The 16,415-nt window shown below is 40.7% G+C and overlaps 2 protein-coding genes across 2 annotated transcripts; one reads left to right on the top strand and one right to left on the bottom strand.

Moving 5' to 3' along the window:
• The first annotated feature begins 1,144 nt into the window (after positions 1–1,144).
• Positions 1,145–5,735, top strand: LOC310927636 (NLR family CARD domain-containing protein 3-like). Its single transcript, XM_083889988.1, has 7 exons — positions 1,145–1,250; positions 2,196–2,468; positions 2,560–2,658; positions 2,760–2,837; positions 2,973–3,081; positions 3,178–3,418; positions 3,561–5,735. The coding sequence occupies exons 2-7, from the start codon at positions 2,287–2,289 to the stop codon at positions 5,117–5,119; spliced, it is 2,268 nt and encodes a 755-aa protein (XP_083746114.1). The 5' UTR covers positions 1,145–1,250; positions 2,196–2,286; the 3' UTR covers positions 5,120–5,735.
• Positions 5,736–7,613: 1,878 nt separating this feature from the next.
• On the bottom strand, positions 7,614–16,286 carry rnf121 (ring finger protein 121). The gene is made up of 9 exons (XM_083890023.1): positions 16,150–16,286; positions 14,935–14,972; positions 14,449–14,590; positions 13,124–13,278; positions 12,908–13,015; positions 11,701–11,821; positions 10,813–10,946; positions 9,957–10,058; positions 7,614–8,867 (listed from the first exon to the last, which is right to left on the bottom strand). Exons 1-9 carry the CDS (start codon positions 16,225–16,227, stop codon positions 8,747–8,749), a joined length of 999 nt encoding a protein of 332 aa, XP_083746149.1. The 5' UTR covers positions 16,228–16,286; the 3' UTR covers positions 7,614–8,746.
• Between the last annotated feature and the right edge of the window lie 129 nt (positions 16,287–16,415).

The raw sequence follows: 16,415 nt of genomic DNA, 5'->3' as shown, positions 1-16,415 counted from the left end.
CCCTCTGTGGACAGATACGATCTTCAGTTCCTCAGTTATTACGAAGATTTTTCAGGTCTCTAGGTCGAGTTAAAGTTGCGTTTGTTGTCAGTATAGGGTTAGGGTTATGGTTAGGGCACAACCGGTTGCGTACATTGAACCGCAGAAAAAGAACTTCCGCTGTGGAGGTGTTTCACTTGCGACAGTGTCTTTTGACTCTTGGTCAAAGGCATTGTTAAAACAATGATAATGAGTTGCAGTACATCCCCCGTTCCAGAGGGGGAGCTGTGCTTCTGAGAGCTGGCGTGCTAATTAAGTCACTTCCAGGTATTGGCCAATCACAAGACAGTTGGGGAAGCCCTTGCTGGCTGGCCAATCACAACACAGTCCGTCTTCTGGGGTGAGATTTCAGTCTGAATCAGCACGGCTGACGAGAGCTTCAGTGAGGAGAGATTTCTATCGGCTCATTTGCAGCAACTCTGAGGTTTTTGACCATAAAAACAAGTTAATGTATGTAAGTAGACCTCCATAAATCACATATATGTGCGATAGGACCATTCTATGGGAACTTCAACATTTGATTGCAATGTGATGCATTTGGTAATTCTGCAAATGGCAGTAATATGTGGAAAATGGAGAATAAATAACTAGCACAGCAACAGTTCAGTAAGTGCCTCATCCAAAAAAACGTAGGGCACTAATCACCCGTCATACATACCATTTGTCCCCCCCACCCCACCACTTGTCGCTGCTCGCGCCTCCATCACACAAAGCGCAGTGTCGTGGAAACTTATGGATGTGTTTCAATGATGCACCTCGCTGTTGTGCACACACGTGCAAAGTAAACAAATAAATAAATATACAGGATGGATAATCATTTAATGAACTATGAGGGTTACTGTTTTAATTAACACTTGAATCTTAATATTTGATTTACAAGTTGTTAATATACATACATGTGTGTATATACATATGTATATACATTTTAATCTTGATAGTGACGAATTATTTAAGTTTGTTTTTATTCATTAATTAATTTATTTATTTGTGGTGTTGTTGTTGCAGTTGCAGTTGCACTCCAGTCCAGTGGGTGGTGGTCATTTTCAAATGGCTGCCAGCCGCCAATAACCTAATAGAAGAAGAACGTTGTTGTTTGTTTTTGAAGTAAAGAAGAAGAAGAGGTAGCTGTCAGGGCCATAGGCATGGTCAGAAGAATCTAGAAAGAAAAACAAAACATATCTGGATACGTTGTGTCACGCAGTGAAACGAAGGTTAGTCTCTTTACTCCTGGAATAAATTACGAGTGTGTTCATTTTGATCACCGCGCATTTATGGTCAGTGGAAAAACAGTGGTTTGAGTTGAGCTAATACTAGCTAACTTGCTGTCATCCTGGATTCACAGTTTCCACCTTTTAAATCATAAACTGACTCAACTCGGTTAAAGTTAAATGTAAAAGGTTTTTTTTTTACGTTACAGTATGTCACTGTCGCGTGGAAATGTCATGGCGGAAGTATTACGTGTATGTGTTTGTGCTTTATTGTATCGTTTTGTTATTTTTTAAGTGTGCGATACTTAAACATCCAATCACCTCAATCGAAAGGGTCTTATATCTTATATTAATGATTGATTAGTAATCCACAATATATTCTTGATATATAACTGAATACATTGGTGGATTGTTGTGTTGAGTTGGTAAAATGTTTTCATCCTGCAGAGTTTGCCTTTGTAATTGTGTGTCAATCATAACAGAAAGCACTAGGGCAGGGAATCACACAGGTTACCTCACGACATGCAATGATTATATGAATAACAATATATTCCAAGACAATCATATACATTACGATATCTGTCTAACTGAAGAAAACAAAACGTCTGTGAATAGAGCAGGATATCTCTACTTGGATAAATTTCTCCGCCTTTACTTTTGTCAACGAACTTCCGCCCAAGTTCCTCTCATTCTTTTAAACAGCGCCGCTGCGAGGACACATGGGGTACTGACGCCAGGCGAGTGAAACTGGAAGGGATTGTTTACTTTGCAGAGCTTTATTTATTTTTTTCTTCATTAGTTTTCATTGCCGAATAAATGTCAATGCCGCCTATGGACATAGCCGTACCGTATTTCTTTTCAAAATAATGCAGTATTGGGCAGAAGGGAAATCCAAAAGACAAAGACTTTATCATGCTTTTATTTTCTTCCATGTCTGTTCTTCTGCAGGTGCAGAGGTTACGGTCAAAAGCAAACAAAACGTGACCCCAGTTTGTGGGTATGATGTTCGTCATTGGCCGATCATCATTTCCGTGACACGATGGATGTCTCAGGGACGGAGAGGGTGATGGAGACCATGGAGTCTGACGGCTCTTCTCTTGGGGACGCAGTGTCTGGCAGAGGGCAACAGAATGCATCTAGGGACGATGACGAGTTATACTACATCCCTGAGAGAAGACCGTCTCTGGACCTGGGACAGAGTCCAATGGACACCGGCTACTGGTACTGAGATGTTTCACATACTAGCCCCTAAATGTCCATGATGTAAAAATGAACTCATAATCAAACGATTGACATCTTTCCTTTTTATCAGGTTTTTTGTGGACCGTGCCCAGTCTCCAGCTCAGAGCTATAAGTCAATGACCAGTGAGGGCTTCGTAGAAATGTTTGATGATGGTGGATCTCCCACAAGGTACAAGCACAGTTAATGTTCCTCTTTCTGTATCAAAGGAGAGCATTGTCTCCGTTTAAATACAAGTCCTCTGTACGCCTGTTTTTTGTTTGTTTTTTTAGGATCCACCTGACCAGAACAGACTCGTACTCAAGCTGCTACACCTTTGACAGTGATGACTGTGAAAAGAGAATCCTCAAGTAAGAAATGCACCCAGGGCAACGCACTGATACTTTTTTTGTGTCTGATACTGATATGAATATTCCTCCAGCAGAGGTCTGCACCTCCTTGACGTTTAAATGTGTGTGTAAATCTCTCCACTGTGGCTTCACCAGGGTTAAAATCAAAGAAGAGACCGCCTCAGAACACCCTGACACACCTGAGGGAATCCAAGACTCGGATGAGTTCAGGCATCCTTCTGTGACGTTGAAATTCACTTTCGAGGTCAGTGTGGGTTGTTTGAAATAAATGGAACACCAGCTTCAGCTGACAAGAACAGCACTGAACACCATCTTTCTTCATTTTTCTTTTTGGAATCAGGCGATCAGTAACACCCTTGGGAAATTGTCCGAGGGAGCCCTCACAAAATTCAAGATGATGCTGTGCAAGCGTTGCCCTCGGGCATTCCACACGGCCGTGCAGTACATGGACATGGTGAACCTCGTGGACCATCTGCTCGAGTGCTACAGCCTCGCGGCGTCTTTGAATATCACCGTGACCGTTCTGGAGGAGATGGGGCAGAAGAAAATGGCTGCCGAGCTCCAGAACGCATGCGTTAGAAGTAAGTATGCTCCGGCACGTCATAATGGAGAGGAACTTGACTCTTAAAGGTCACAAATGTTCATCTTTTCTCCATATATTACTGTAAATTTAATTTGATGAAAGAAATGGGAGATATATTTAAAAAAAATTTCCCCTTTCAGATGAAGTACATTATGATTTAAGTGCGACTCTGAGGAGGAAATATGGTGAAGTCTGTGTGAACACGGACAGACGAGAAGAGAGGAGGCCCTTTGACGATATCTATGCTAATCTCTACATAAGCTCAACATGTGATAATGGGCCAAATATTCAACACGAGGTCATGACCATAGAAAAACTGAATTCTAACCAGGAGGCGGGGAAACAGCTCTCTACTGAGGATATTTTTACAACAAATACGATAGACTGGCCCAGCAAAAGGTTAATGTTGATGACAGGAGTGGCAGGTTCAGGAAAGTCCATGGCGGTCAGAAGGTTAGTTCTGGATTGGGCTAAAGGTCAGTCTCATCAGAACGTGTCCTTTATTTTTCCTCTGTCACTCCGAGAACTTAAACAGTTTGAGGGTTCTACGATCTCCCTTTTAGAAATAATACAAACGCTTTACCCAGAAACGACAAAACTGAAGGATGGGGATTTCAGATGTGAAGACTGCAGAATAATGTTCATCCTTGATGGAATTGATGAGTACAACGAGGTGCTCGACTTTTACAACACCACGCTCCTCAGTGACCCGACGAGTCCCGCCACCCTGAACGTCATTGTGGTCAATCTCCTCAGAGGGAGGCTGGTCCACCACGGTCTGCTCCTGGTCACTTCACGGTCACAAGTACAGTCCTGCATCCCGTGGGATACTCACTACGACGAGATAGAAGTGCGTGGGTTTTGTGAGCCTGACAAGGATGAGTACTTTAATAGGAGATTTAAAGACCCACGTCAAGCAGAGCAGGTTCTTGCCTATATCAACTCTGTCACAACGCTCCGCATCATGTGCCACCTGCCCTTGTTCTGCTCGCTGATTGCCGACGAGTGCGATCGCATGGGGACACGGGCAGAGCCGCCAAAGAGCGTCACTTACATGTACACAAAGCTAATGCTCGACCTCGCACAGAGGAGTCGAGGTCCAGAGTGTAGCTCCGATAGAAAGAGAGACTTCCTCATGAGTCTTGGAAAGCTGGCGCTCCAAATGTTGGAGCAACACGAGTTCAAGATGGCCACGTATGACTGGAAATCGACTGAAATGGAGGAGGCGGCGGTGATTAACAGCGGCCTGTGCACGGAGTATCTCACAAAACCGCACGTCCTGTTTGATGAGAAGGTCCTGAGCTTTATCCACCCAACTGTGCAGGAGTACATGGCCGCTCTGTATGTGTTTCTCTCCTTCACAAATGATGGCAAGAACATTTTTGAGGAGCAACTGAAAGGAATGTTCAAGGGGATCTTCAAGGCATCTAAAGTCTATGACCTCTACAAGGGCGCTGTGGACAGAAGCCTGTCCTGTGCCGACGGCAACCTGGACATGTTTCTACGTTTCCTGTGTGGAATGGCATGTAACACCAGCCTGCAGCTCCTCCAGCCATTTCTCACCACTTCTGCACACTGGCAGTCAACAGTGGTTGAAGATGTTGCTGCTCTCATCAGGAAGAGGATCAGAGAGAATAGGTTTCCTGGCAGGAATGACAATTTGCAGCATTGCTTGGCGGAGTTGGGGTGTGTAACGTAACCTCAGAGCCAGAATCTTATTGATCAGACTATTAAACACAGATCCCTGGATGCCAACTGTCAATAAACAGCACTACATGTACAACACAATATAAAGTACAAAATGGCCTTTGAATCTTCTAAAAAAACAATAATGGAGAACATGATCCCCTCCTTATTCAGTCAACATGTGCACTACGTTGAAACAGAAAAGGAGATGTGATTAAATGTGTGTTCAAGGTCTAGTGTGCAACATGTAGGAGAGGCAGACATTGAAGATACTATTAATAAGTACAGTAGGTTTGTGTAAGTTGCTGTCGCCTTCAAAGAAGACTTTGATATGATCTTTAAGCAAAGGCCTTGCTTTAAGCAGACCTGTTTTGCATTTTGATGCATTTTTACATAAAATACAAAGAACGACTTCTGAAGCAAATGGAGGGTGGAAGAGTCTTCAGTCTGGTGCAGTCTGCAGTCGCACCATTAGGTGTCACTATTGCTTATGCACTTGACCTCAGTGTGAGTTTTGAAGTTTTGTTCAGCTTTCATAGAATTCATACACACATTGTTGCTATACACTATTGATTATTGCTTGGGCTGCCAGTTTGGGCTCGACATGACTTCTCTTTAAATATCTTTAACTGCACCGTTGACACAAAATCATGAGGATTATGGTGTACGCGAGTGTAAATTCAGTTGGTAAATTATTTTTTATACATCACCATTTGGCTGCAGTGTGAGTTTGTTACCGGTTTGAAATAAAAGGTGCTATAATATACAAGGAAATTACTTGAATGGCGTGCATTGAGCACTTCAGCTTCATCTCCTTAAAGAGTATGTATTCATATGCTACGACATTATAGTTAAAGTTGAAGATGGAATATTAGCAGCACATGCACAGCAAAACAACGGATAGAGAATTCTCTTCAGTCACACCTTGTTTATTCATTCACAGATATTTAGGAGTTGGTTTTTACATGGGAACACATACGGTGTTGCGAGGAGGAGAGAAATCCACTTATCCAAGTATCAAAACCTTTCGTGGTTTTCTTTCGCAACAACCTCCTCCCTTTGACGTCAGTTTCACGTGCTTCCGGGCCACTCCCACAGCGTTCGTCACGACGCAGGTGAAGGTGGATTTGAGATCCTCCGGCGTGACGTTCTTGAAGAGCAAACTTCTCTGGAGGATGACGCTGTCCTTCAGCGTTGATCTAAAACAAACATCACAGCTTAGCTGCAGCTGTCACTGTCAACATTTACACTGAAATAAATAACAATGTGAGGCAATGGTGCAGAATTTAGAAGCAGATCAGAGTAATGGATTATTTAGCCAACTGTCTCTATAATACCAAAGAAGAAATGACACACTTGAGATCTAGCAGATTGTGTATTGTATTTAAATATCACCATAACAATACTCACTCATTTGATTCCACTATTCGGCTACTGCTGGACATTTCCTCAGGGAAAGAGCCATCGATGAGCCAGTAGATAAGTGTCACGTCATCTTCGCTATTTGTAAAAGCATCACAGTGAAGAACCAGGGGCTGACCTGAAAGACGGTGCACGTCACATCAATATGCTGAACCCTTTCCAAGGTAAAGCTCAAGCACTTTCAAGGGCCATTGTTATGCTTTCCCAGCAGCTTACAACTGTGGTGCATTTACATTAATATATAAACAGTCAAATTAGAAGAGATTATATTCTGCTATGAACAACCCAAAATGTGTCTTTTAAACTCAAGTGAGGTCCAGGCATAGCCGTTCTTAGACTCTACAACTTCAAACCTGGAAAATACACTAAAATTCAACCACAACTGTACATAAATTACTCTTTTATGTCACCTAACAAGGAAGTCCGTCAGCTTTAAATGCAAATAAACAACTAAAAGCATTTGGGAATGGAATGTGTGCGCAAACGTTACCTAGGCGAGCTCTCGTTTGGACCCGATCTGGCCCGATGATGCCTGGAGCTCCATCCTCGGTGACTGAAACAAACATTTAGATTAGCTTTTTTTTTTTTAAATAATACAGCTTTGTCACTTGTAATTTATACCGTACCTAAAAATCCATCTACAGCCAGCAGACACAGATATGCCAAGGCTGACACAGGGATAGAAAACATTAACAGCCAATCATAACACAATGAAAATGAATAAACTGGAAAGATTAGACATTACCTTTGACGAGAGAGGATCGCTTCATGACTTCTCCAGAGAGGTTTTCGGTGTCCACTGCTTTTTGGAATTACTATATATATACGCACACGGCAAAATAATTCACTTCCTCTACACCCACTCCGAGCACACGGACACTCATACAGTACTCTGGGGATTCCCTCTCTAGTTCCTGGAGGGTATTTGACACATACGTCATATTTTAAAACTCTTTGAATCATCAACATCACTAATGTGGTACCAAATCTGTCATCTGTAAAAAAAAAATGAAGCTAGTTTGGAAAGATGCAAACATGGACAAAAACCTAAACCATATGACATTTATTAACAGATCTCGATCGAAACATGAACAGTAAAACGGTATGATCACGTTGGCTGTGTTTTACAGTCGCTTCAGGACCTCAAAATGATCAGATCACATTAAAATTAAGACTGGCACCATCAGCACACACACACACACAAAGTAAAAGGATCATTCTAGTTATGCTTTCTTTCCTCATCAGATTTTCCCTCCACTTACTGGCTCGCAACTTAGCTTTGGTTTGTTATTAACGGGTTGATGAAACATAAAAACAGGTAAAGATCAACCATATTACAGGAGGAAAATAACAAATTAAAAAGGACTAATGATTAGTGCATGACATTCTGAATGATTACACACTGCTATAGTATCATAGAGAGCACTTCCCTGGTAGAAACTAGTGCTGAAGAAAACCGCAGACAAGTTACATAAACCAAAACCACACCAACAGGGTTGGATACACCTGCAGGTAATTGAAAAATAGGATTAAATAAAAGCTTTAATGAAAACAGAAGACAGATTAACAGACAGTAACGTCCCCAAAAGCAAAACTGACTGCTATGAGTCTGTGAAGACAATGGGGACATTTTTAAATCCAATGAGAACTTTAGATCTGAACAAGTACTGTATAAAGACTCCTCCATTTATAAAGAAGTACTTTTTTCCTAATGACAAGGCCTATGGTCACATGACACATGACTCTTAGCACTTAGGAAACTCACTCATAGGTGCAGGTCAAACAGAGATTACTTCACACCAAAACCGACACAGTTGCAAAACGGCTCAAGGGGAAGTCTGTAATTACGGTGGTAACCACTGAGACTGAGATTTTAAGATTAATAAGACGAAAAACAAACTCTAGCATGATCCTTGAACCTTTTAACATACTTAAGACATAAATTATTAAAATAAGAACTTGTCTAATGATTTTGAGAACCGTGTTACTGGACTGTAAAGATGCGGCAACCATTTTTGTGCGACGCCGTGATGAAATCGACACAGACTTCCAAATTGAGATTACTAAAATAAACCGAAAATACAGATAATATGTGCCTATAAATATATACAAAAATGTATAGACACTTTTTTATTGGTGTTTTAGTTCCATGTTAGGCCCGTCAGTATTTTCGAGCCAGTGCATATCTTCACTCATGTCCATTTCTGCCAGTCGCAGGTCACTCAAGACCCAGAGTGTAGTTGATACCTTGCACAAATCCAATAATAACGGGCTGCCAGGCCACCAAGTAGCGCAGCCAATCTAACAGCTGTCCATACATGACATGTGGCCTCTCCCACCTGAAAACAACAGGTTAAGGAAAACTATTTTCAGCAGCATATGAAATGGTTAACAAACTGAACATTTCTGCTGATGCACGTTGAACTCTGTGGGTTTTTGTTTCCAAGGTATCATTATTTAGAACATTGCACAGATGTTGGCTCTGCATTAAGGGTGAATTCTAAACCACAAAAAGGAACAGGAACTTGGTATATCCGACCTATAAAGGTCTCCTCTCAGGTTCCCAACAGCCAGCAATTTGAAAACTGACCCAAACGTTACTGTCAAAACTTCTGTTACCAGAAAGACATCCGTGTCCTGTAACTTGGCATGACTGCATTTCCTGAATGCTGATGAGACATCTGTGGCTAAAATAGATATGATGTCAGACTGGAGTTCTAGACCAAGTTTTTAAATTACATTTTAAAAATATTTAAAGGAGTCATATTATACCCTATTTCTCCAAGTTAACCTAGTTCCCTGGTGTCTTAATGAACATGTCTGTGACATGCTTTGGTCAAAATACCATAAGGATGAAGCACCACAGCAGTTCAATCAGCCCTGTTCAGAACGCTCTGTTTAGTAATATCTCTTAAGTTCCACCTTTAAAAAAAAAGTAAAACGAAACTAGGAGCTAACAGCAGTTAGCATTTCGTTAGCCTAATAGCACAGTTGCCCAAGTCATATTTTAACGTTTTCAGAAGCACATTTTTAACAAGCACATTGGTAAAGTTAGGCAGATATCACAATTACCAAAAGAAATTACAGGCAATTATGCTATTAGGCTAATGATTTGCAGGCTCTCGCAGGCACATCGCCGTCATATATAACATGTATCCACTAGACAGATAAATCCTCTGAGGCTGAAAGTTTGCAATATTGTAAAGTTTCTGCAGATTAAGTGCCTTGAGATTATGCATGTTGTGATTTGGCACTATACAAATACAATTTTAATATCTAAGAATGTCGCTAATCTGATGATACTCTGATGATGTGATTTACTTTTTCTGATCCCACCATATAAAATAAAATATGTGCATAAACCACGAAGCAATTTAGCAATGCATTATTGTGATATTAAAGGGCAGATTGCGTAGTAAAAAGGATACGGATTACTAAACATCCTCTTCAGGTCCACCTTCTCCTTGCAGTAAGGGCACATTTGCTTCTTTCCAACGATGCACCATCCTCTTATGCAGAATTCATGGAACCTGTATGTGCAGTTAAGGCTTTGCATGTGTAGTTATTAGGAACAGATCAAATAGTACAAAAGGTACACATTTTATTCAAAATATATAAATACTATCTTTCTCAACATTTAAACGACCGTTTGATTGATGAAAGAAGAAATGAACTGGTCCTAGTTGTGTATGGACTACATCCAGCGTGGCAACACACCATATGACAAAGTAAATAATCTCAAACTGTGTTTGACGATGAATTGTATGTACTTTAGTGGCCTCTTCAGTCTCTAAACTCTGGATACAAATTGGACATTTGAATGGAAGTCCATGACAGATAGATCTTACACTTCTCACTTTGTTTTTAATGCCAGTAAACATTTTCCTAAGTAGTTAAAGGTCTCAATGTCTAGTTCCTGGTTGTCTTCAATAGACCACGCTGTCTGTTTTATTAAGTTAAACTATTTGTTTCCTCATTCTGTGTCATGTTATGCATGAGATCCATTATATATATATATATCCATTATAGGATTAAACTACATCAGCCGGTTGATGTATGAGTTGTGCTCTATTCTTATTTGGAGAAATGGTTCTCATTTGGTCATATTCAACTGAACAAGATGCACCCAAAACCAAAGAAGCTCATCAGTTCCGCTAACTAGTGCAGTGTTGTTTTGACACAAATCCATGAAAACGAAACCTAATGGTTTACCTTAAATGCTTCGACACTGATGAGAGACAATAGCATGGACAAATATATGTCTATAACCAAATGGTAGGATACACATGGTTGCAGGATAATCTGTATGTGTTCTCAATAATCCCCTCTTCGCTGACGTCCACGAGAATCGGCTGACCACACACGGCACAGATATTGTCAGAGAGGTGTTTGGTTGGCATGCCTGACGCACTGTAATACTACAGAGAAAGAAAGAGGGAGGAGGAAACAGTCATTACTACAATTACACCTTCATTTAATACATGTAAATGTTTCTTAGTTTTAGAAAGAGCCATTTATATGTACTCCTTACTTCTTAACCTTCTCATGGCCATCAAGATCATGAGTCTGCCTGGATTTATATTGATTTTATGGCTGTACTATTGTCAAAAGATGTTCAATGAGTGAGTGTTTGTGCCCCTTTCTGTACCTTTTTCCAAGATAACTTTCTCTTTCGATATCTGGCAGTTATTCAACCATTTAGGAATAAGATAACTGGTGAATCTTGTGATTGGGTGGTTGTTCCACAGAAGTATATGGGGGCAAAGCTAGGGTTAATACTTAGGAGAGCACGCTGTGTTATTCATTTAATCAATTGGATCATCTAAATCCATGGTGCTCAAACTTTGCGAGCTTCCTCTGGTGTCAAACAAATGACAAAAGAAATGTAAAAAAAATTAAAGAATAATCATAAGAGTCGCCTTATTACTCCCTATACTAGTGTGTGAAGTGGGAATAAATCGGCCTCCATAGCCGACTTTACTCCGACTATTTTACACCGTATTTTAACGTTGGTGATAATCGTGTTACTTCAAGAGGTCAATGTCTTCTAAGGTGATATTTGATACAAAAGAACCACTGGTCTAAATAATTGATTTAAAAAGAGACTAAAGTAAAAAGAAAACAATGCAAAATAGTAACCACTATAACATCATCACTGTTCAGTTCACTTACACCAACAGTTGAAGCCATGAAGTCCGCACACATTTCTGCAAAGTCCCTTCCAAGGACTCCGTAGTACAGGCCGTAGAATAGTAAAGAAACACCAAAGTCCATTGCATCTTCTGGCTTTATCCTGCACAGAGAAAAAAACATGGCTCTCGGTTCAAAACCTGCAGCAGCTGCATTCAGTCTCATATACCATATGTTTAAAGAGTCGTAAAGCTGGTTTTCTTTAACATGTTTGGATACTTTTCAAAAACAAGAAAAGTATCCAAATTTGGTGGAACTTGCAAAAATATTTGACCATGTCCTTGAGAGATTGTATCAAAACAGTTTCTCTACGCTGTGACAGCAACTAATTTGAACTTTCAACAGAAAAATTGCACTCATTTTCCACAACATTTTCAGTTTATTTAGCTTAAATAAAAAAAATCAGATCTCAGCAAGTGATAAGTGATGCCCTGAAAGATGAAACAATCTGAATTGATTAAAAAAAGAACCATCCTGTTGTCGCCTCAGTGAAATGATGCCTCAGTGAATAATACTTTGTCAGTAAATGATCTGTCCACTCAGCAGGTAAAGAACATGCAACAGCAGGACGAGTGTATAATGTTCATGATGCTGAGAATATGCTGAAAGGTTGTCTCAGGTTCTGTGAACATCAGTCAAAAACGCATTTTTCCATGACGTATTAATACGTCTCAAATTAACATTTAAAATATACACGTTTGGACAGTAAAATGTCAACAACAAAAAACAATAGTCAAGCCAACATCATCAAAAGGTCATGACTAGGATATCGGAAGTAACAAAAGGCGTGTTTTATTTCCTTTTCTCAACAGTCTAAACAGAAATAAGTACGTTTACCTTAAAGCTACAGGTTTGTAAAATGATCACATAATGTTTACTTTACTTGTCATGTGACAGGATAAACACACACACCTGGGGTTAGTAAACAGGCAGAACAGGTGGATTTGGTTCCTTTTGTCTTTAGTCAATTTCTACAATCCTTTGATTTTGAGATGACAGTTTATGTCATGGCATAAATAGGCAACCATGTAGCCATTAATAATGTTGTAAAAGGTGCTTGTGCTTTTGGGATGGCAAAGGTTTGTAACTCTTAAAGTTTACTGTCTCTTAACTTAAAACCCACTCATGTTTTTATAATGTTAAGGAGTTGAAATGGGGAAAAGAGAAATGTAGATCTGACAATACATACCTGAATATTAGGTTAATACCAAAAAGTGTAAACATGACAACACTGTAGCCAACTATCCCTATGGCATAGCTGATTTTGTAGAGGAGGAGGAACCACTTATACACCAACCTACAGAGGCCAAGGAAAAGAATGTGTTAGATCAAGATAAAAACATTCATATGAACAGTTCAGTCCTTTTTCACTGGCAGTGTGGTAAAGTGTAAACAACAGCTATACCTTGGTGTGGTACAATCAAGTGGCTTGCGAGTGGCACGGAAGGAGATGTAGGCTGTGATGATGGAGAAAATGAACCACGTGGTCAGGAACCGCCACCAGTGAAGTTTGGTCGTAAAGTAGAGAGGAACTACCCACATCTGAAACAGAGTCACCAGCTGGACGACAAGACAGAAGAGCAAAAAGGTTAGATACACCTCAGAGATAAAACAGCTGTTATGAGGTAACATTGAAAATATCATAATGCAGACTTTTGAAGGACATATTTAACCATGAACAAACACAAACCCCCTAACTAATGTGTACACTACTCACAAAAAGTAAGGGATATTGAAACAAAAAGCCACCAACAGTGGTGGGTATACGACAACAAAAAATGTCAATAACTTGGCACGTGCCCTTGAGCATCAATTACAGCTCGACAACGGCATCTCATGCTGTTCACAAGTCGACTTATTGTCTGCTGAGGCATGGCATCCCACTCTTCTTGAAGGCTCTACACGGTGACTCAGCTAAGCTGATCCCATAGGTTTTCTATGGGATTCAGGTCTGGAGAAAGTGCAGAAAGCAGCCATTTCTTAATGGTGTGACCTCGATGAGCTGGAGCATTGTTGTCCATAAAGGTGAAATTAGGTTTGTATTGTTCATGCAGAGGCAGAATGACTGGATTAATGATGTTATTCAGGTAGTTTGGGCTCGTCACTGTACCATTCACAAAGTGGAAGGCAGCTCTGTACTGACTAGACACACCTGCCCACACCATAGGCTCGTCTGGTGACAACAGTGGCTGATGCATAGCGCTCTCTTTGACTCCACCATCGTCGGCGGCTATCATTTCTGCTCAACATGAATAGACTTTCATCAGCGAACAGCACTGAGGCCTGGTGGTGTGGTCAGGTACCCCTGCAGGGTTCCGATTCTAATTGAACCAGGAAATGTATTGGTCGATTCACGGATCAAATGCCTGTTGTGAATTTTGCTGTTGAGCTCCTTGTCAGAGAACACAACAAGTACTGAAACACTGAAAAGTTGGACATGTGCATTCAAAAGTTTAGATAAGGTCACATTAAGTTCACCTCTAAAGGTTATAGTGTAGGTTTAGGTTCGAATATCCCTAACTTTTTCTGAGTAGTGTATATTCTTCTGAATAAGTGTAATTAGTGCGCATGCGTCGCGGCGTATGCAGCCTGTTCCAGTCGCTCCTGCTTACTTTAACTTTGTTTTCAATTAAACAATTTCCCCCCGGGGATTAATTAAGTATTCTGATTCTGATTCTGATCCAAAATGTGCATACAAAAACCTCCAACAATGTTCTTTTTGTGTCTTACATTGTATGACTTTGGATGCCTCTGTTTCCACTGCACAAGGACTAGCTGGGCGACGACCAGGGTAACTATGAGGATGAGCACCATCTCTGCGTGCATGGCCTCATGGCCTTTGTGTTTGGCATGCATCCTTGCATGCTCCACCCTGTGGAGGAAGAAGAACATGCTCAGCTACAAATACTTTGACATGTTCCAAAGAATTTGACGATTCATGACGCACGATGGGTGTGTCTGCGTTTAACACCTCTAAATAATGGTGACTCCCAGTGATAAGCTGCTCCATTTCCAAAAATTTTAATAGTTTAAAAAATAAAATCTCAAATTAGGGGCAGTATCTGGATCTCTACGAAAATTTAGCACAAACATACATCCCCAGAAAATGACATCAAAAATCCCTCTCTTACTTTTCAAGTTACACTGCTCACAAACAGACAAACCAGCTCAAAACAACTTCCTTGGTTGAGGCACAACATTTTCAAAGACACTAACCTCCACTTCTCTTCTGGTGAAAGCTTGGACAAATCAATCTTAAGAGAGAAAAGGACAAAATAATGAGATGAATATGTTAATACTTCAAATTCACAGTTAATGCTGAGTATAAAGCTATTTTTTATTTATATATAAATATATATATTAGGGGCGGGTCAATAATATATAATAAGTGATAATGGTGGAGAAAGCTATGTTAAGAGATGCCCCCATCCGTTCAATACCTTACGCACTTTGTTCTCTATGTTGTAAATAAATAGAGAATTCCTGCACTTTTGACTTAATTGTCTTCAGTTAGACAGACATTGTGATGTATCGCTATATGACGCCGGCTTGCAATAAATTAATATTGCATAATCATATTGTATCATATCGTAGGGTACTCTGTGATATAATATATTTCAGGAATGTGTGTACATTTATCCCCACATCTTTTGGCCATAGGCTTGGCATAATCAATTTTTCCCTCGGGAAAAACGAGTTTGAGATCAAAATACAGGTGAAATGCATGTGTGTGTGCATGTAGATCAGGCTATAATAATACAATGCAGCAATAACACATAAAAGGATGGCATCTCAGAAGCAGCTCAGATTGACATATTTGATTATCAAACGTTTTCTACACTTTGACATCAATGTATGGGTGTGAGCATGTGAGTGAAATCCCACAGGAAGTGGTTTGAGTAGCTCCTCTGACTTGACACCGATTAATCATTAGGACACAAGCATTGAGAAGTCAGTAGGTAACCTTTGACCCCAAGCGCCACATCAGCTTTATTACTTAGAACATTGAAGGACACTTGGGAAAAACAGTGAAAGTGTCAAAGATATTGCAATATTTTACTTTGATTGTAAACACAATATTTGGAGCACTTTCATCGCATAACAGCATGACTAGCCAGTTAGCTACCTTAGCAATGCTAAGTGGCTCACCCTTAGCCGTCTCGCTAACAATTTACTTTCAATTTAACGAAGCGCACCCATTTATGTTGACTGAACGACACTTTCGTCCAGGTACCGCGCCTCTGCTCGATGACAGCCGGCTGTGTAAACGTGGCTAGCTGCTAGCAGTATGCTAAACCCGTGAACGGTAGCAGCAGCTAACAACAGTTCCGTGATGCCCGAACCAGCTAGCCAGCCACCCCGGTGTATAAATAAACCGGCCCCGTCGGAGTTATCTGCTGTAAAACTTCGACGGGCACACATTCGTCTCACCTGGCTCGCTTCGCCGTGTTGCTCCAGTCCATGGTCGTGCTCCACACCATCCACCTCCACTTCAAACACCCCTGCCATCTTCGGAGTGCTGCTTTACCTTTCTGGGGCCATTAGCACCAGATTAGCTTTAGCACCGGCTCATTTACCCTTCAAAATAAAAGCTCGAGAAAATGTAGGTCAGCGCTTCCTAGAGAGAGGGCTGAGGCCCACTGGTGGAATCTGGTGGTACTGCAGGTGAACATCAGGCTGGGCTATAAAAATTCTCC

The sequence above is a fragment of the Microchirus variegatus genome (genome assembly GCF_963457635.1).
Source record: "Microchirus variegatus genome assembly, chromosome: 5".
Taxonomy (NCBI): Eukaryota; Metazoa; Chordata; class Actinopteri; order Pleuronectiformes; family Soleidae; genus Microchirus; species Microchirus variegatus.
The sequence above is the reverse complement of the archived record's forward strand: the minus strand, read 5'-3'. Positions and strand labels throughout refer to the sequence as shown.